Source organism: Bos indicus x Bos taurus, chromosome 5, assembly GCF_003369695.1.
Source record: "Bos indicus x Bos taurus breed Angus x Brahman F1 hybrid chromosome 5, Bos_hybrid_MaternalHap_v2.0, whole genome shotgun sequence".
In the NCBI taxonomy this organism is placed as follows: Eukaryota; Metazoa; Chordata; class Mammalia; order Artiodactyla; family Bovidae; genus Bos; species Bos indicus x Bos taurus.
The window spans coordinates 101,865,946-101,886,302 of NC_040080.1; the positions used below are offsets into that span (position 1 = coordinate 101,865,946).

At 42.0% G+C, this 20,357-nt stretch overlaps 1 protein-coding gene across 3 annotated transcripts in view; it reads left to right on the forward strand.

The window, feature by feature from the left end:
- Positions 1–7,639: 7,639 nt before the first annotated feature.
- Positions 7,640–20,357, forward strand: part of KITLG (KIT ligand) — a 105,705-nt gene continuing 92,987 nt past the window's right edge. For 2 of the 3 annotated variants that reach the window (XM_027543199.1, XM_027543201.1), the window contains exon 1: positions 7,642–7,859. In XM_027543199.1, coding sequence (XP_027399000.1) covers positions 7,845–7,859 — 15 coding nt within the window. In that variant the 5' untranslated portion in view covers positions 7,642–7,844. Of the gene's footprint in view, positions 7,860–20,357 lie in introns of all 3 variants that reach the window. The other variant, XM_027543200.1, reaches the window with a different exon arrangement.

The window sequence follows — 20,357 nt, forward strand, 5'->3', positions numbered from 1 at the left end:
CATATTTGCTAACCTTTTAGTAAAAAGAAAAAAAAATCACATGCAACTATTATCAAGCCCCCATGTGCATATTCTCTTGCTCGAGTGTTCCCATCAAATTCCCACAGCTCATTTTATTCTTTCTCTCAGCACATACTGAGAGTATCCTTCTCTCCTTCTCTGAATGAGGGCTCACGGATTACCAAATAACTTTCTCATTAATTGTAAGCCTAATGAATGTTATAAGGAGTGAGCAACCACTCTGCTTCTAAGAGGAAGTGTTATTTGAACCAGGATTTGAATGATGAAAAGGAGATTTCAGGCAGAAAATAGAGAAAAAGCTACTCCATGCAAAAGGAACAATGTGTGCACAGGAACAAAGGTGTCAGAGAAAATGCTGAGAAGTCCAACATGGCTATTTGGAAGAAAGTAGCTAGTACAATTGATGAGTCTAGGGAGCTACAAACATGTATTGTGGCCAAATTGCCGGGAACTTCAGATTTTATTCTCTAGTTACGGAGAATCAGACTACATTTATAGACTATGAGGTACTGTGCCTAGATTATTATAGATGCTAATGTAATGTTGACAGTGATGATGAAGTGGATGGGAAGAAGAAAAGACCAGAGACGGGACGACATTAAGTGAATCTGTTCAAATAGTTTTAAATGAAATTCATGAGCTCTGAAGCGGGATAGTGAGGATTGAAATGAATAATACATTTTAGAGTAGATTATTGGAGGTAATTAAAAATTATGTTATAATTACTGAAAGCATTAAAAATATTTGTCAAATGAATTCATTAATGAATAAATGAGTTAATTCTACAATTTTTTTTTCAGGAACATAATTATTTACTGTTTTTTTTAAATTGGACCTGTGATTAATTTTCAGATACCTGTAAAGGGAAAAGAATGCTGACTACCAAATATTTAAGTATTTCCTATCCTTGGCAATGTTTTCTAATCTGTATTCTATAATCAAGAAAAAATAAACTAATGAGTTTGATAGTATTCCCTAAATATAAGAACTGTTGGGCTTTCAAAGAATACTCTGAACTGTTATCTTTCAGCATTTTTAAGACTGGTCAAACCAGACATCAATAGGATAAAGGGACCGTCACATTTTTGTGGCTTGTGGCAAATTCATAGGAAGAAGGTAACATTTCCAAGTAACTTTAGCAGGAAAATATTTCAGTGGATTCTGATTGGCCCATCTCAAGTGATGTAGCCATACCTCACCAATCAGGGGATTGGCCAGGATTCTAAATCCAGGCCTCAAATGAAGGGGGAAGGTAAGGAACAAAGGCTTGTGAATGACAATCCCTCCTGAAAGACTTCAAATCATCTTGTGTGATTTCTACAAAAGAAAGTGGGATGCTGGTAGCAGAGGAAGAAGAATAGGAGAGGTGCTGAGTAGGTAAAAAATCCTAACCATAGTTCACAGCCTGAATTAGATCATGCCTTTTTCACTTACCAATTGAGGATCTTGAATAAATTACTTAATCTTATTGGTCCTCAGTTTCCTTATTGATCAAACAGAAAAATTATCTCCCTTACATGATTGTTGTGAGAAATTGGTGATATCATATAAGCCATGGGCCTTGTCCAATTACTGCCTCCTGTCTAGCATCAGCAAACTAATCAGAATAATATTTAAGAGATTCACTGTGTTCTGCTCACTGCACTAAACACTGAAGGTAAAATAATGAGTGAGGATAGTCAGAGTGACTTTAATCATCACACAAACAAATGTGAAACTGCCTCTGTTTTATAAATGCTATAAAAGAGGGAATTCATACTTGAGTTTCTAGTAAGAGTGTGCATGTGTGCTAAGTCACTTCAGTCATGTCCAACTCTTTGCGACCCCATGGACTATTGCCCACCAGACTGCTCTGAGTATGGGATTCTCCAGGTGAGAATACTGGAGTGGGTTGCCACGCTGTCCTCCAGGGTATTTTCCAAACCCAGGGATTGAACCTGCATCTCTTATGTCTCCTGACAGTATAGTTCTTTACCACTGGCGCTACCTGGGAAGCCCTTCTAATAAGAGACATGCATGCTCAGTCGCTTCAGTCATGCATGATCTTTGCAATCCTGTGGACTGTAGCCCACCAGACTCCTCTGTCCATGGGATTCTCCAGGCAAGAATACTGGAGTAGGTTGCCAGGCCCTTTTCCAGGAGATCTTACTGATGCAGGAATTGAACCCGCGGCTCCTGTGTCTCCTGCATCACAGGCAGATTCTTTGCCCACTGAGCCACCTGAGAAGCCCCTCTAATAAGAGTGGGCTGATCAAATCAGAGGTTGGGGAAAACCTACTTGAAGAAGGGAATTTAGGGAATACTGAATTGAGATCTAAAGAATAAGAAGATATTTACTAGGCGAAGAGGAGCAAGTTGAGCAAAGCAGTCTAGGCAGAGGCAGAAGGAAGAGTACTGAATAAGTACAGGCTCTGAGATAGGAGAGAATTCTGAGGAATATCAAATGGCTCTTGCCTCTGGGGTAGGAGCACAGCATGAATTGACTTTGAAGAGGCAGTGAGGAGCCAGACCTCAGAACGTTTAAAGCCTTTCCTGTTTTTGTTTTTTTTTTTTTTATTCCAAGAGTAATGGCAAGCCACCAGAGTTCTCAGCAGAGGAGGTTGTGATCGAAGTGTTACGTCTAACAGAGGGCAACCAGAAGGGGTGAATGAACAAGAGATGTTTCGTATGCAGGCAAGACTTACCAGACTTACTTATTAAATTAAATCTATCTCTAAAAAACATCAGCAACAACAAATGTTAAAGCTCAAAAGAAAAAAAAAGAAGCTTTCCAACAATTAATCAAAAGCAGCATGATGGACCAACTAGCACTGAATGTATGCAAGTAAAGACTAGATAATCTTGGACAGACTTTCTTCCCAATGTATCAAATATTGAACTCCCTGTACCTTATAACAGGAGCCTACTATTCTGCAGAAAAAATTCCTGATGCCTCTTATCCTTTTAGAGCACAGCCTTACCTCTTATTCACTTTTAAGTAGCTCCTGGTTTTCTTTTGCTAAGGGCCTGGATGCTGGCTTTTGTCTTCTCTCAAAAGCCTACCCTGAAGAGAGATCTTAGTTTTTCTGACCCACTTCTGACCTCCTGCTGAGCTTGCCCACAGTCTTCGATTTGTATGCTAGCTCTTCTAATCTCTTTGATATCTTCTTTTTTGTTGTTGTTCAGTCACTCAGTCATGTCCGACTCTTCTGGACGCCATGGACTGCAGCATGCCAGGCCTGGAGTTTGCCCAAGTTCACTATCTCCTGGAGTTTGCCCAAGTTCACGTCCACTGCATTGGTGAGGCCATCTGGCCATCTCATCCTCTGATGCTGTCTTCTCCTGCTCTCAATCTTTCCAGCATCAGGGTCTTTTCCAATGAGTCAGCTGTTCGCATCAGGTGACCAAAATCCTGGAGCTTCAGCATCAGTCCTTCCAATTCTCCAATGCTCTGCCTTCTTTACAGTCCAGCTCTCAAAACTGTACATGACCACTGTCTAGGTATGTCACAGCTTTCTTTCCAAGAAGCAATCATCTTCCAATTTCATGGCTGCAATCACCATCAGAATTGTAGCGTCAAATGAAGGAAACAACAGATAGAGTTATCGATAAGAAAGTCAATCATGCTATTAATGGAGCTAAAAAGCCATTGACTGTGGAGGTGGAAGAAGAAAACAGAACTGAGAGGGAGAAGAAAGGAAGAAGGGAGGAAGGGAGAGAAGAGAGTGAGTCATTCTAGGAGATGAGCATATTGGGTATTGAGATGAATTATCCAGTTGATTGAAAAGAAACTGGACTGAATTTCTGCTAGGTCTAAATCCTCTGGTTTCTTTAAACCTGTTCTAACCTGTAGGCCATTTCCTCTTATTGGTTTCATAAAATTAGTATGGTTAAATAGATGTTGGCCAAGCTTCAGTAATTCTTCCATGATGATTTTTGTCCATATCTATCTTCCTTTATTACCAGTTTTATTTAACGTTATAAAACTTCTTTTAAAAGTTGGCTTAAAGCTCAACATTCAGAAAACAAAGATCATGGCATCTGGCCCCATCACTTCATGGGAAATAGATGGGGAAACAGTGGAAACAGTGTCAGACTTTATTTTTTTGGGCTCCAAAATCACTGTAGATGGTGACTGCAGCCATGAAATTAAAAGATGCTTACTCCTTGGAAGGAAAGTTATGACCAACCTAGATAGCATATTGAAAAGCAGAGACATTACTTTGCCAACATAAGTCCATCTAGTCAAGGCTATGGTTTTTCCTGTGGTCATGTATGGATGTGAGAGTTAGACTGTGAAGAAGGCTGAGCACCGAAGAATTGATGCTTTTGAACTGTGGTGTTGGAGAAGACTCTTGAGAGTCCCATGGACTGCAAGGAGATCCAACCAGTCCATTCTGAAGGAGATCAGCCCTGGGATTTCTTTGGAAGGAATAATGCTGAAGCTGAAACTCCAGTACTTTGGCCACTTCATGTGAAGAGTTGACTCATTGGAAAAGACTCTGATGCTGGGAGGGATTTGGGGCAGGAGGAGAAGGGGATGACAGAGGATGAGATGGCTGGATGGCATCACCGACTGATGGACGTGAGTCTGAGTGAACTCCAGGAGTTGGTGATGGACAGGGAGGCCTGGCATGCGGGGATTCATGGGGTCGAGAAGAGTCGAACATGACTGAGAGACTGAACTGAACTGAAGTTGACCCTTAATTTTTTTTTTCTAAAAAGCAATCAACTTGGACTCATCTGTTTAATATGATATATATGTTATATGTGTGTGTGTGTATTGCTCAGAGGTGTCTGACTCTTGCTGACCCCATGGACAGTAGCCTGCTAGACTCCTCTGTCCATGGAATTCTCTAGGCAAGAATACTGGAGTGGGTTGCCATTCCTTTCTCCAAGGGATCTTCCTGACACAGGGGTCAAACCCAGGTCTCCTGTATTGCAGGCAGATTCTTTACCATCTGAGCCACCTGGGAAACCCTATATATGTTATACATGTAAATATATAGTAAACATTTTAAAAATATGCATTTCAACTTATCCTCATTTGATAAACAAAGATGTAATATCTATACTCACTTGGGGAGCCTTAACAATTATGCATGCCACACTGTTTAATCCCTGATTGGAGAAAAGATCATAGAGCCTGCATACAGTCTAAAATAGAATCAACCTTCCTCAAACTCATTTCCCTTTCCATAATAATATTGGTCCATAATAATACATTTCAGAAGTGTAACTCCTTAGTGCGTAATATATATGCAACTCTTTGGAAGATTCTGGCAGACCAAAATTACTCCTAAAGGCTGGTTATATTAAGATTCGATTGCCAGGGAGAAGTCATTAGTTAAATGATTTTCCTCTACTGTCCAATTTATTTCTGTTTTCACACTTCCACTCTGAGTAAGATCATTTTATAGCACTGTTTTGACTGAAAGTAATTATTTAAAACTCTGAACTTTGGTTGTGGTCTTTTTTCAAACACTTATTTTCATAGCTATGGAGGAGACAGTCTCCTAGCCAGAGATCTGTGGCTGCTTGGAGTAAAGGACTTGATGAAGGATCATAGTGAAACAAATCCACATTTCCACTCCTTGTTCTCCCAGAACTTGTTTGCTATTAAGTGTGGTGTGTGTTGAGTCACATCTGACTCTTTGTGATCCCCATGGACTGTAGCCCGCCAGGCTTCTCTGTCAACAAGATTTTCCTGGCAAGAGTGGGTTGCCATTTCCTCCTCTAAGGGATCTTCCCAAACCAGGGATCGAACCCTTGTCTCCTGAGTCTCCTGCACTGTGGGCAGATTTTTTTTTTTTAACCAATGAGCCACCAGGGAAGCTCATATTGAGTGTGGCAAATAGAATAATGTCTGTACCTGCTGCCCCCCAACCCCTACCAAGATATCAATCTCTGGAACCTAATCTCGGGAACCTGTGAATATGCTATACTAAATGGCAAAGAGGAATTAAGATTGCAGGTGGAATTAATGATGCTAATCAGATGATTTAGGGAGCATACCCTCGATTATTCAGGTAAGCTCAATGTACACAAGGTCCTTCAAAGTGAAAGAAGGAGGCAGAAGGGAAGGCCAGAGTGGGCGATATGAAGACTTAACTTACCGTAACTGATTTTGAAGAGGAAAATATCTATAAGCCAAAAACTCTGGATTACTTCTAGAACCCTGGACAAGCAAGAAAAGGAATTCTCTAGAGCTTCTATAAGGAACACAGCCCTATCAACATTTAGCCCCGGGAGATCCATTTTGGACTTTTGACCTCCACACTGTAAGATAATAAATACGTGTTGTTTAACGTGAATAAGTTTTGGTTATTTGTCACAGCAGTGATGGAAAACTAATACTATGAGCTTCAAATTTTACCTAGTTTCTTGTTTTTCATGATTATAGGTTTTATGGCCATATGCCATAATATAAATATTCATTTCTTTAAAAAGGCTCACTGAATTAATTAATTTGGAATCCTACTCATTAAAATACCTAATTCCTCAATTTACATATTTTTTCTTATAGATTATTGACATATTAATCTCTAGTACATACTTTCTTCAAAGAATTAATAAAATGCTTTTTAGTGGTCTGAAATAAGAACAAATATAATGGGGCTTTAGAGAGTCAAGAATTGTTTTAAATATTTTTAAAAGCTGTATAGCCAAGACTCTGGATTCAAGTTAAGTTCTGCCATTTACTAGCTGTGATTTGGGGAAGTTGACCTAAGACTGTTTCATCAACTATAAAATGGAAATAAAAATGACAAGACCTATATAATAGATTTGTGGAGAGGATCTAAGTGAGATAATCGCTGTTAAGTACTAACACTTCTCAGGCACAGCGCCTGGTATGTAATTAAGTACATCACACAGTGGTTTTAGCTATTATTGTTGTTGTAGCATTACCTGACTCCAAAACGTTCTCCAACAACAGAAAGTACAGGTTTCAAAACTGCCTGGTTCTGTGGCCTGCCTGTTACCTACCTCCTGTTACCTACCGCCTCTCTTTCCATCTTAATTTCTAAAGCAGCAGCCGTAAATCACTCTGGAAACAGCATCTCCCTTAGCAACATTCAACTCTGAGTCAACAATAATTTCAATGATTAAATATCCATTCACTAAAGTAATTGTTTAAAAAAAATTGGAGTGGGACAATGGCCTAACTATATAGATCCTAATTAAGCTTTAAACATTTTTTTTCCCTTAAGCAGGACTAGGTGAATTCTTCGCTAGGCCCCGAGTGACCCTTCCAGCCCCGCCTCTGCAGTAGAAAAGGAACTGCCAGCCCTCGCCCAAGCTCAAGGTTTCTCTTGAGTCCCCCGGCCGTGCCAGGCTAAGAGGCAGATCAGAGACTCTCCGCGCCCGGCGCGCAGCGCGAGTGGCGGCTGCAGCGTGTTCACCTTCATCCTAGGCGCCCCCGCGCCCCAGTAGTCTCCCAGCCTTGCACGCACCAGCCCCCCAGCGCTGGAACGCGCTTCGCTTGATCTGTCCAACTTCTGGTGCTCCAGCCGCCCTCCAGGGTCTGCCCCCCTGCCCCCCTGCCCCCTGCCCCAGCTCAGGCTTGCTTCCCCGGGGCTCCGGAAGAGAAGGAGGCGTGTCCGGAGTAGGCGGGCGGGAGCCGTATAAAAGTGCTGGCGGCGCGCCGGCCCAGGCTTCGCTCACCGCCTCGCGCCGGGACAGGGATCGCCGCGCCAAGCACTGGCAGTGGAGCGGGCGTTGCGCTCGGGCTCAATGCGTGGACTATCTGCAGCCGCTGCTCATGCAGTATGCTGGAGCTCCAGAACAGCTAAACGGAGTTGCCACACCGCTGCTTGGGCTGGATCACAGTGCTGCCTTTCCTTATGAAGAAGACACAAGTAAGTAGGGCGCGCCCGGGAGCTCGCCAGCTCTCCAAGAAAAACCGTGCCCGGAGGCCGGCGCGTCCCGGCCCCAGCTGCCCCGGCGTGCGGGGCTGTGCCTGCCGGGCGAGCCTGGAGGGGGTGGTGGAGGCGGGAGAGGCGCTCGAGCCCCAGCCGCCCGGCCCGGGTGAGCCTGGAGAGGAGTGGGAGGGATGAGAGGGAGCGGGTGTCAAGTTGGGAGCCGTAGCCCGTAAGTTGGGAGCTGTCAGTTGGAAGCCGCAATTCCTGTAAGACAGAGGGATCTGTTCTTTGGCCGGAGAGTTGAAGTTATTCCGGAAAGGCATGTCCTTGCACGGGAGACATTTTCCCGTGGATTTCGGGAAGATTACACAATAGTTCCCCACGCGCCACGCTCGATCACTCGCGTACTCAGATTTTTGTGTGGCTCGGGTGTGGGTGTCGGGCTCGTGCGGACTCCGGTGCAGCCGCGGGAACCGAGCCAACCCCGAGGTCCTTATTCGCCGCGCTCAGCTGGGCGGAGAACCTGCCCCACCAGCCGGGGGAAACTTGGCTCCCGCGGCGTCTGCCAGGTTTGCGGCTCTAGGCGAGCTCTAGATAGGGTAATACCTCCACATTGTACCCACTTTCTTCCATTACAGAAGAGAAGAAGTTGTATAAGTGTGCGCGCGTGCGTGTTTTAACGGGCACCTCTGGTGGTAGTTATGGAGGTAATTCCCGGTGCTGCAAAATTTGCATTATGCACAAGAGGCACAGAGGGTAGAGCACCGTCTAGGGGTACAATTAGTTGTTGTTTTTTTTTTTTTTTTCCTTTCTTTCCTTGCAGCAGATATCTCAGGCTTGCCCTTGTTAAAGGGCCGGCGCGGCACTCCCATCCACAGTTCTTTTCGCCAGGTCTCACCTCTTCTTACTTCTCCCCTTAGGAATTTTTCTGTGTTATCTGCTGCGGGTTAGGTAAGGCTGCCCTCTCACCCCCCAGAGGTTCTGTCGGAGATTGCAATTCTTGACACGTGTCGAGGGGGTGGAAGTGGCGGGTGAAAAGATTGTATACGTCTTCAGTTTAGAATGTTGAAAATGCTTTATTTAATGACGCACTCAGTGTCACAGTTTCAATAGACGTCTAGATCTGGGAAGGGTACCAACGCATTCAGAAGGGAGTAGAAAGACCCGAGCCCATTACATTGTGTGGAAAAGAGCAGGGGTTTGGGACTTGGCCTGGCAGAAAGGTTTGTGTAGTCTCTAGGGCAGCTGCCCAAGGCGGAGGACAGGAGCGCAGCGCAGGTTTCTTTCTTGCAAGCAGGTTAGTTTATAGGCAGAGCACCTGGGATCACCGCAGCGGGCTGTTGAAATGCAAATGTGGAAGACTGGCAACAGAAGTTTTAAAGTAATTACTTGACTTATACATGCTTTCTGCTGTGTGAAATTAATAAGCATGGGCGGGGAACCAATTCTTTGTTACAGTAGCATCTGCTCATATGAATGGCAGTAGTGAGATCTGGGTGGAGAACCCCGCTACCTTCCAGTTCAGGAAAAGAGCCTAAACCTTCCTATTTAAACAAGATCTCTGGAGACAGATCAGGTTAATGACCAACAATCCAAAGGTGGGGGGTGGGGGGTGGGGGGTGGTATGGGACGGTACTATCAAGTCAACTTAGACTCGGTAGGATTGATGATCCTTGCACCCTTGCTTGCTTTGCAAAACAAACGGTGAGCTCTGTAATCTCCTTTCTCACTTTGATTACATGGCTGTGTAAATCGGATTACATGGAATAATTCCATTGAAAACTAGAAAGAGGTCGAACTAGCCTGAAACTCCTTGGTGATAGTGAATCAGTACTGCTGACCAGGGACGTTGGAGACAGGGAAGTATTTTAGAAATGTGACCTGCTCAGGCTGAGTAAAAGTGCAAGCCCTTTGGGGGAACTTGCTGATGCTGAAGGGCTGGAGGCAAAGGAGGGCAGTGCCCTTGGTGAATGAAGGCATTCATTGCCTGGGATCTAATGACCTTCAAGGTTTCCTTTAAGGATACTTCTAGCAATTCCACATTCTTGCACTGAAGAAGGAGACCCTGGAAATAACATGAAATCAATGAAGTAATCAGTGGAAATGGGGGAGGGTGCGTAGGTCCTCATTCATATTTTTAGATTTTCTAATCCAAAAGTTACAAAGAAATTTCCTAGTGCAACTCTGTACGGAGGGAAAATAGCATAAGGTAATCTGACATTAAGAGATGAGATCAATTGTTCCAGTGAATCTAATGTTATACTCGAAAAGGTGGAATAGCTATTAATATTCAGTAGTTGAAATAGTCATTTATAAAGATGGAATCAATCCCGAGTTCTGTAATAAAGCAAACAGTTGTGTACCCATTACCCAAGATATAAAATGAGAAATTAATATACTTGAATTATGCAGCTCTCCAAGAATCACAGGGACACGAGGCATTCTAGCCTTATAGTCGAGCTAAGTAAATGTGGAAATTCCACCAACAACCACTTGAGGTGTGAAAAAACGATTCTTTCATTTATTTAGCACATGCGATGGACCAGCAGATGGGCAATAATTACACGGCAGGAGTCGTGAGGAGCAGTTTGAACGGTTAAGTTTTAATCACAAGTCTACAGAAATCAAAGTGTTTTGCATTTTTCAGATTTCTGAATGTATTTTATCCTTATTGTGTGGTTTTACGGTTTCTGAAGGGAACTGTGTCTCTGGCTTAGAACATCTATATTCACCATATAATAACAATCGGACATCTTAATTTGCAAGACCAATTAGGAAAGTGCTATCAGTTTAACAGGGCTGATGCCATGTTTATTGATGTTGTACTTACATTTTAGTTTTGAGATGGTTTGTGAGAGTTTTCACAACTGCTGTCGGGTTTAGAAATATGAAGACAGGAAAATTCTGTCTGGCAAATGGTGTAGAGAAGACCACGTTAGGCACACATTAGTTCTCAGAAGAAGCAAATAGAATGATTATTAGCTTTTGTTTTTCCAAAGAAGATATTCTGCGCCCCCCCCCCCTTTTTTTTTTTGTCTGTGTGAAGTTTGTCATCTGGGTGATGATGCAAGTTTATAGAAAAATTTAACATTTATGAAAAGAGCATTTTTTAATCTTGTCCTTAGAAATCACTCCATTTGGAATGTGTGCTTTGAACAGTCCTAATTTATGTAGCTTTTAATTGATACATTCTGCCAAAACTTTGAAACTCAAGTGCTAAATCGATTACGTTTAACATAAAACAAGGAAAATAACCATATGGAAATCTGAAGGCCTGAGCCAAACCAATTAAAATTGCCAAATTTTATGTATATCTAACTGCTGATTTGGAGATAGCAAATTGGTGAGTCACATTTATTCTATAATGATAGGTGATTGAAATCTTTCCATTACCATCAATAATGTTAAAAAGAATGAATTCTTCCCCAAGTAGCTAGTCTGAATATGGGAGGTTCTTGCATGGTCTGGCAAGCCCCACTCCATGTGCTCTTCCCCATCCATGTCCAGGGAGCACTAAAAATAGTGAAGAGATCTTAAACGTTAGCTTTTCAAGACTGATTCTAATTCCTCTTTTACCACTGGTGAGAAAAATGACTTCAGGCACGTGGTTTAACGTCTTGGGATTTCCATTTTGTAATCTGTACAATGATTATCAAATAGTTATAAAGATTTGTAAGGATTAAATGAGATTTTATATATCCCAGCCCAGTGGCTTGCTGTGGTTACAGCTTAAATTTATTATCCCTAGAAGAAAGTTGCCTCCCGGCTCTCTTAAAAGCCAGAGATAAAACTAGCTTTTGCAGGTAAATGATGCTTAACCATCAAAGCATAGATACCAAATTTTGATAATCTGGATCTGTGGATTCAACTTTATAGGCTGATATGTGTTTGTACTCATCAAATCAAGAATGTGTGAAAAGAAGGGCTATCTCCATGGCATGGGAGATGCTAAATTCTTTAAAATTTTTTCTTTAAAAGTGAAAATGAGAGAGTGAAAATAGAAAAAGGAAATATCACTATCTCTGATTCACTTTCATATTTCCGCACTCTCGCTTTCTGAGCCCCCCTAATCTGAAATCTGAGGATTTATGTTATTTTGTTTTAGAAGGGACTGAGTCAGCTTCTTGTCCTTGATGTTCTTTGAACTTGCTGTTCTGAGTGAGGACAAGGATTCATGTCTGCAGCGTTCTTTATTGTCTTTACCAGGCAACAGGCAACATGCGGTGACATTTTTTTTTTTTTCCCATTATGCAATTTTGGGAGATTTTTTTCTTTTTCCTTGATTACCTTAACTTTCCCTTTTGTAAATTAGGGTAAGGCATTTGGATATAAATCTGTCAGGAATGATCTTTTATCTTTGTTTTCTAGTACATGAATCATGAGCAGCTGCAGGAGACTGTCTTTTTGGTGTTAGTCACCTGTGTAGTTGGAACAATTTAGAAAACAAATTGAAGAAACACCAGGATGCTTTTCTAATATATGCTGCTTTCAGGGTTATTTTGTTTGGACTTTGTCTCATAGAAACCATTGACTGTAGCCTTACTGATTTATAGATGCATGAGATGCTTTTGCCTTTTCACTTAATTGTGGGCATGCTAAAACTGTTTACTGGGGGTGGGAGAGGATTGTCATTATCTATTTCTATCTATTTCCTTCTGTCCAGAAAAATGGAGGTGATGGGGGGAATGTGACTTTCTTATAATTAGGCCTCAGGGACCTTTTTCTAAAATCACAATGTGTGTCAGGAAGGACAGGAAGACTGTCCTTTATATAACTCTCTTTGTCTTTTGACTACATTTTCCTATTTTTCTAGGTTGCTGCATTGACTTGGTTATTAGGGGATGGAGTTCTTTTTTAGCACAGATACTATGTTATCTGACTTTGGGAAGGTATTTGAATCTCTCTGGACCTCAGTTTCCTCCACTGTAAAATGAAAAAGTAGGACTAGGTGATTTCTCAGTGTCTTACACTTTTAAAATTCTCTAAGGTTCTAGTCAAATAGATATTTGAACCAGTTGGCATTTAAGCTTCCATTTGTCCTGAGGTTCATGTAGTCATTGCTTTGGTGTGAATAGAAATCATAACCATTGTCTTATATATGGTTATGGAGTATAACCATATAACATATATATATATATATATGGAAAATAAATGCAGTGGGGCAAAATGAAGGAGATTTCACTTTAAACTGTTCTACTTTTAGCCTTTTCACCTACTACTCGATATTTTTTCTATAAAGAATGGTGTTTACACTTCCTATTTTAGCAGTGTCCCTCACTAATGGGGATCTTTCCTTTCTCTCTTCCAATCTTTAAATTCTCTTATGTGAAGAAGAATCTTAAGAAAAAGTCAGGCAGCCAGAGAGGTCCTCTTACATAACTAATGTATGCCTGCCTCCCCATATTAGCTTGTCATTTCTGCCCCTGCGGTCTCTAATATCTGTGTGCCTGGAGTAGAAATGTATAGAGAGAGCTTTCTTGGAGGGTATCAGAGGTATGGGTCCTGCACTTGGCTCAGGATCCAGGGCCAGTCACTGAGTCTCTGTAGTCTTGGGCGAGTCTCAGACAAGTCTTGGGCAAGTCACTGAGTCTTAGTCATATCGTGCCCTAGAGTTAATCCTGAGAAGAGAGTGAAGAGGAGGGGTCTGCAGCTGGAGACGCAGAGGCTGAGAAAGGAGGGAGCAGCTCTTCTGCCTCCGGGAGAGACTGTTCCTGAGGATGGCTCGTTGCCATCTGAGTCTCTCCGTGTCCTGGGTTTTTGCAGGTCTAGGACCACTCTGGAACACCTCTTACTCGCGACTTTTCCTTAGCTTCTCTTGCCAACTGACGGAACTGGAACCTGGGACTAGCCTGGTAGCCAGCAGCTGGATTTCCTTGGCAGCCAGAGCCACTTTGCTCATGATTGACATGAGAATATTCAAAGATCAACTGGACCCCCCTCTTCCAGGCAAAAGACCACAAATTCTGCAGAAAATAGAGCTGTGACAGTGACAACAATGTACCATTTGCTCTCATCATCAGCAAAATCTAGCGAGCTTCCTACTAAAACCATGTTCAGAATTGAGGCAGTGATCCAGATACTTGATACAGCAGCAGTGGCTATCTTTCGGTTATCTGGATGCAAGAATTCAGTGCTTGACTTTGCAGGTGTAAGCTGTTGCCTTGGGGCTTGCGGTGCAGCTGATTAGAATGTAGTCTCTAAGGGGGGCAGTTAGGGTGCCTTTTCTGTGTTCCTGGCACACAGACGGCAGCTCAGAAATCTGACAGTTGCCTTGCAAATAATGCCTTTGCTCTCCAGGGTGACCATGCAAAAGGGCGTACAAGACGAGAGCAAGAGCAAAGCTCTGTCACTGCTCATTTGCAAAAGCAAGCCCCAGCCTCCTTCACCTTTGCAGAAAGGGTGGCCCTGCTGTCTAATGTACCCTGTCTGTACAGTGCCACCACTGGAGACCGGGAAAGAAAGAGCATAACCTGGAGGGAGCCGTTGTTTGTCTTACATACACATACTCTGTTGCCCTTTCAGGAGCAGAAGTTCACCTTTTGTGTAAAAGCCCTGTGGGTGCTTAGCACTTTTGCCTCTTTGTCACCTTGACCTGAAATCTCTGAAGCCAAGGACCTTTCCTTTTAAGTGTCTTTACCAAAAGTCCAGGACTGAATCACATCTGGTAATTGGCCTGTTTCTTCTAAATGCCAGTGTTTGAGTGGTAGTAAACCGAGTTGCCTCTAAAAATTACAGCGTAATAATGGTAATCTATTGTCACAGACTGTTTTACTGAGTTTTCGACTGTTTACTTGGGGTCCCTTTCTGAAGCCTTCCTAGATGCCTTATGAAGACACGAATCTCTTGATTTCCAAGAAGAGTGTTGCAGAGAAAGTAGGTTGTGTTATAAAGGCTTTGCCCCTCTCCTGGAATGTGTTGTCCTTATAAGAAAGAAAAGAAAGATAGCGCTAACTCGTGTCCAACTCTTGCGATCCCATGAACTGTAGCTTGCCATGCTCCTCTGTCTATGGCATCCTCTAGGCAAGAATATTGGAGTGGGGGGACTTATAGATGGTTATTAAAATTGACATTCACTGCAGAACTTTAGATGGGAGGAAGGAGGAAGGGTAGAGATGTTTCATATAAGATGGTTTCTAATGTGATCTAGAAAAGCCAAGGATTGCAAAACAAACCCTAGCAGTTGCACATCATTATTTATGGCTCTGTGTAAACCTACAGTTTAACACTTCTGAAATAGTCACTGCATTAGGGATTTCCATTTCTGATGATCGACTAAAACCTCTGTGATTGGATCTCTGGCAATTTTAGAAAGCTGCTACCTTCAGCCAGCCCTACCCAGAGATCTCTGATGTGTTCTGTTAGGCAGAGAATGAACGCAGGTCATTCTACTGCTTATTAGATTTATTATCACACTACAGGAACTGGCTCTGTGCTTTATGCCTCCAGATGGTCCCAAGTGGGTGCTAAAATGCTGGAATAGTAAAGAAGTCAGAAAACATTCATGAAAAATCCAAAAGAAGTTATTAGCAAAATGTTTTTAATACTGGATGAAATTAATTCTATGTAGAAAAACATAGACGGAGAAGGCAATGGCACCCCACTCCAGTACTCCTGCCTGGAAAATCCCATGGACGGAGGAGCCTCGTAGGCTGCAGTCCATGGGGTCGCTAAGAGTCGGACACGACTGAGCGACTTCACTTTCACTTTTCACTTTAATGCACTGGAGAAGGAAATGGCAACCCACTCCAGTGTTCTTGCCTGGAGAATCCCAGGGACAGGGGAGCCTGATGGGCTGCCATCTATGGGGTCGCACAGAGTCGGACACAACTGAAGCGACTCAGCAGCAGCAGCAGCAGCAGCAGAAAAACATAGAACTACAAAGTAGGGTTTATATAATCTTTCCATTGTTATGCAACAAATTGTAACAATATTGTTTTTGTTTTTTCTAATTCTTAACCCCTGCCCAGGAAAGTATTTTAAAACTTTAGGACACATTTGTTTATAACGTACTGTAGCCATAATGGTACTCTATGTCTGAACAGTACTAGGAAATAGTGAACTATAAAAAATAGTCCCCCATTTGAAACTCGGATCTTTTATATTCTTAATTCCATAGACTTCTAACCCCCAAGTTGATTTGACCATTTATTGTTTGCATTTATTTATAAATGTCACACATAAATGATTTGGCTTGAAGGAATGATATTTAGTACAGTTTGTGTCAAGCATTTGACATTTAAATGTGTAGCCATTTTAAATAGCTTTCATGATTATTTTGTAAAATCAAACCACCCTGATAATAAGATTATGCCAAAATAGCACTTAGTAGAAAACAGTTCCAAGATGAGTGAATTCAGACCTTTTCTTCTTAAGTCCCATTTCACAGATGAGGAAACCAAGATAAAGTCTTTTCCTTGTTAACTCAAAGGGTTTTCTGGTCATGATCAACACCCAGAGATTCAGTTGGCATGACTGCAGTCCATTAGTGGAGCTTATTCAGAACCTCAAAGATACACAGTCTGCTCAGAAGAACATTGAGTCAAAAACAAATGCAGTCAGATATTAAAAACAGCTGCCTGTAATAGAATTTGGTAGCAAAAATTTTGTGGAGTGGTTCATACTAGAGGCTCAATGAAAATAAATGGAAAATTGTGGAATGAATAAATGCCTGATATCCGGTTGTTAAGTGTCAATAACCTGTTTAAGAAGCCTTTTTCTTTCTTTCTTTCTTTTTTTTAACAGTAGGCAAATTTTAACTACTGTCCTGGCTGTGTCATACACAGAAATGTTTGGTTAATGATTGGAAAGGCTACTTTGGTCCCCATTTACAGCATTAATTTTCAGTGAATATGCGCTATTTACTAATCAAAACTGGTGGGCATGTGAGAATACAAAAAACACTGGACTGAAGCAAACACAGCAGTGGTTCTGCCACTTACTAGCAGTGTGCTCTTCAGTAAGTATTTCTCTCTGAGCTTTACTTTCCCAGTCTCTAAAATGGGTGCAGAAATAACTACCTGTGGCTAGTATTGACGTCGTGATTAAGTGAGATAGGCTGTGTAAGGGCACAGGGACTTGCTCCTAGTAAATAACCAGTTTCTTCTCAGCAAGAAGAGCAAATCACAGAACCTTTCCGCAAATCCACATACTGAAAGACATAAATGCATTATTCGCATTTCCTCACTTTGGGTATAGGGCTTGCATGAATAAGTGCATTAAGATAATAGAGCTTGGGATAGTTGGGGAATTTGGGATTGATAGGTACACACTGCTATTTTTAAAATGGATAACCAACAAGGACCTCTTGTATAGCACAGGGAACTCTACTTAATATTATGTAACAACCTAAATGGGAAAAGAACTGAAAAAAGAATAGATACACGTGTTTGTATAACTGAATCACTTTGTACACCTGAAATGAATACAACATTGTTAATCAACTATTACTCCAACAGAAAAGTTAAAAAAAAAAAAATAGAGCTTTATACCTTAACTGCCTTCTTTATACACAATCTACCTTCTTCAGCACTCCTAGCAGACTAAACAGAATTTTCCTCCAGTTTTACATCCTCTACCTCATTTTCCCCCTTGCTACGACGGTAACAGGCATACAAAATGGGCCAAAAGACAAGCTGCTTAACAAAATGAAGAATAAGGAAATAAAAAGACTAACTAATAGTTAATACCCATTGATTACTCACCATACCTGAGGCACTAGGCCAGACTGCACAGGAATTTCTCATTTGATTCTAGCCAAAAAAAAAAAAAATCTTATGAAGCAGATATCCTTATTGACATCATTTTTTCAACAAATAAGGAAACTAAAGTTCAAAGAGATTAAGAACACTTGCCCAAGATTACAAGTGGGGCAAAATGCACATAAGTGGAAGAGTTTGGATTTGAAGCCAAGCCTGTTTAATTCTACAAACTAGATTCCACTGAACCACGTCAATGGAATGCACCTATGTTTAATATACATATAATCTGTAAGCTTTGAGACTTAAAAAAAAAAGTGTATGTGAAGATGATGGTTTTTTAATCTTATAAGGGGAAGGCTGAGCAGGCAAAGCAGAGCTCCTGGGGTGAGTGAAGGGTTGCTTCTGACTCAGCTCCCAGGACCACCCAGGAGTGTAAATGGCGGTGAAGAGCAGTAACACTCCCACAGTCTGGGAGCCCAGCTTGGTCCTCAGTCTCCCTAGCCATCAGATGCTTGCCTCTGCTGACCCATTGTGAGGGAGGCCCCTTGTTAACTGGAAAAATGCCATTTTATTTTATGGAATTAAGAGTCACTGCCAAGTTCTTGGTGTCTGTCAAATAAAATGGTACTTTTGTTGGCAGAGGGGAAGGTTGTTAAATATTTGAAAATTGTTGCAAAATAACTTCGTGGGAGAAGAAAGCTGTTTCAAGGATTACCTTAATCAATTAGCTCTGACTCTTTTCATGCTGTTTCTGAAGACAATTGTCAGTGACTGTGATCATTTTTGGAAAACTACTGAATAATGTCTTTTTGCTAAAGCTACCAGCTGTTAAAGTTGTGACCTTTGCTTTGTAATTCCCTATCAGTCCAACTGCATGAATAGTAAAAATTCATTTTCTGCATTGATATTATGATTTTTTGCAACAAATGACTGTTGGAGCATCCTTGGTGGCAGCATCACTTTGTAACTTATCAGTTTAGTGGAAATGAAAGTGTTCTTTAAGAGATCCTGGAATCATTAGAACACAGGTGAAAGAAAACAGCAGAACAGAGGTGTGATAAGCTGAACAGAACTAAACAGACAGCAGTTGGATGGCCTGCTTTGGTTAGATGGCCTGCTGATCCTCTGAGCCTTGGTTTCCCTATCTGCCAAAAGGGAGAACAGTACATTTCTCAAAGGTGGTTGTGAAAATTATGTGAAATAATCCACAAAAAGCCCTTAGTCCAGTGTCAGGCACCTAGGGAATCCTAAGTAAATATTCACAGTAATCATTAGCATTAAACAAATGGTAAACTTACGTTTATATTGAACAGATGGCTTCCCTGGTGGCTCAGTGGTAAAGAATCTGCCTGCCAATGCAGGAGATGTTTGTTCAATCCCTGGGTCAGGAAGATCCCCTGGAGAAGGGAATGGCAACCCACTCCAGTATTCTTGCCTGAAGAATTCCATGGACAGAGGAGCCTGGCGGGCTACGGTCCATGGGGTCGCAAAGAATCGGACATGACTTAGTGACTAAACCACCACCACAGCCAAGCTTATCAATAGCAACGAAGCCTTGTGTTTTAAAGTGACTTTCACTGCAAAATCTCCATTGTCAGAATGAAACAGAAAATTGAAGCAATTTATCCAAATACCTAGAATTAACTTTAGTCCTAAATAATTGTTTTCATTCCCTACTCTAACCGAAAAAAAAAAAAAAAAAAAAACTAAAAAAGAGCTAAATGTGTATACTTATAATCACAAGATAGTTTACCTAGAGCAAAGTTAGTTCTTTCTATTGTGTGCCCAAGGTCATAGTGCTAACACGTGGCGGAGCTGGCCTAGGAACCAGGCGGTCTGGAACCAGAGCCTGCATTCCTCAGCCCTGTGCTCTACCTGGAATTGGGGGTACAGACCATGAGTCCTTCCCCTGAATTGGTGAGTGATCTCCTTTCCCTGTCTGGGATGAGCAGTCGTTTTCTGCATCAACAGAAATATAGCCACTTGTTGAGGGAGAAAGGAAAGAGCGTGGCTTTTGTGTCAAAAGCACCTAGGTTTTACCTCTAGCTCTTGATTCTAGCTTTCAAAGGGATCTTAGGCAAATTAGCTAATTTGGCTTGCTGCTGCTGCTGCTGCTAAGTCACTTCAGTCGTGTCCGACTCTGCGCGACCCCGTAGACGGCAGCCTACCAGGCTCCCCCATCCCTGGGATTCTCCAGGCAAGAACACTGGAGTGGGTTGCCATTTCCTTCTCCAATGCATGAAAGTGAAAAAATAAAATGAAGTCGCTCAGTCGTGTCAGACTCCTAGCGACCCCATGGACTACAGCCCACCAAGCCCTTCTGTCCATGGGATTTTCCAGGCAAGAGTACTGGAGTGGGGTGCCATTGCCTTCTCCGTAATTTGGCTTAGCCTTCTCTAAACTGAATTTCCTCTCTTGTAAAGTGGAATAATACTTTGCAGCTTTTTAACCTAAAAATAGTGTCGTATTATCTACTTTCGGAGAAGGCGATGGCACCCCACTCCAGTCCTCTTGCCTGGAAAATCCCATGGATGGAGGAGCCTGGTAGGCTGCAGTCCTTGGGGTCGCTAAGAGTTGGACACGACTGAGCGACTTCACTTTCTCTTTTCACTTTCATGCATTGGAGAAGGAAATGGCAACCCACTCCAGTGTTCTTGCCTGGAGAATTCCAGGGACGGGGGAGCCTGGTGGGCTGCCGTCTATGGGGTCACACAGCGTCGGACACGACTGAAGTGACTTAGCATAGCATAGCATCTCTACTTTGTGATTGTCACTCACAGAATTGTACTATTATAAA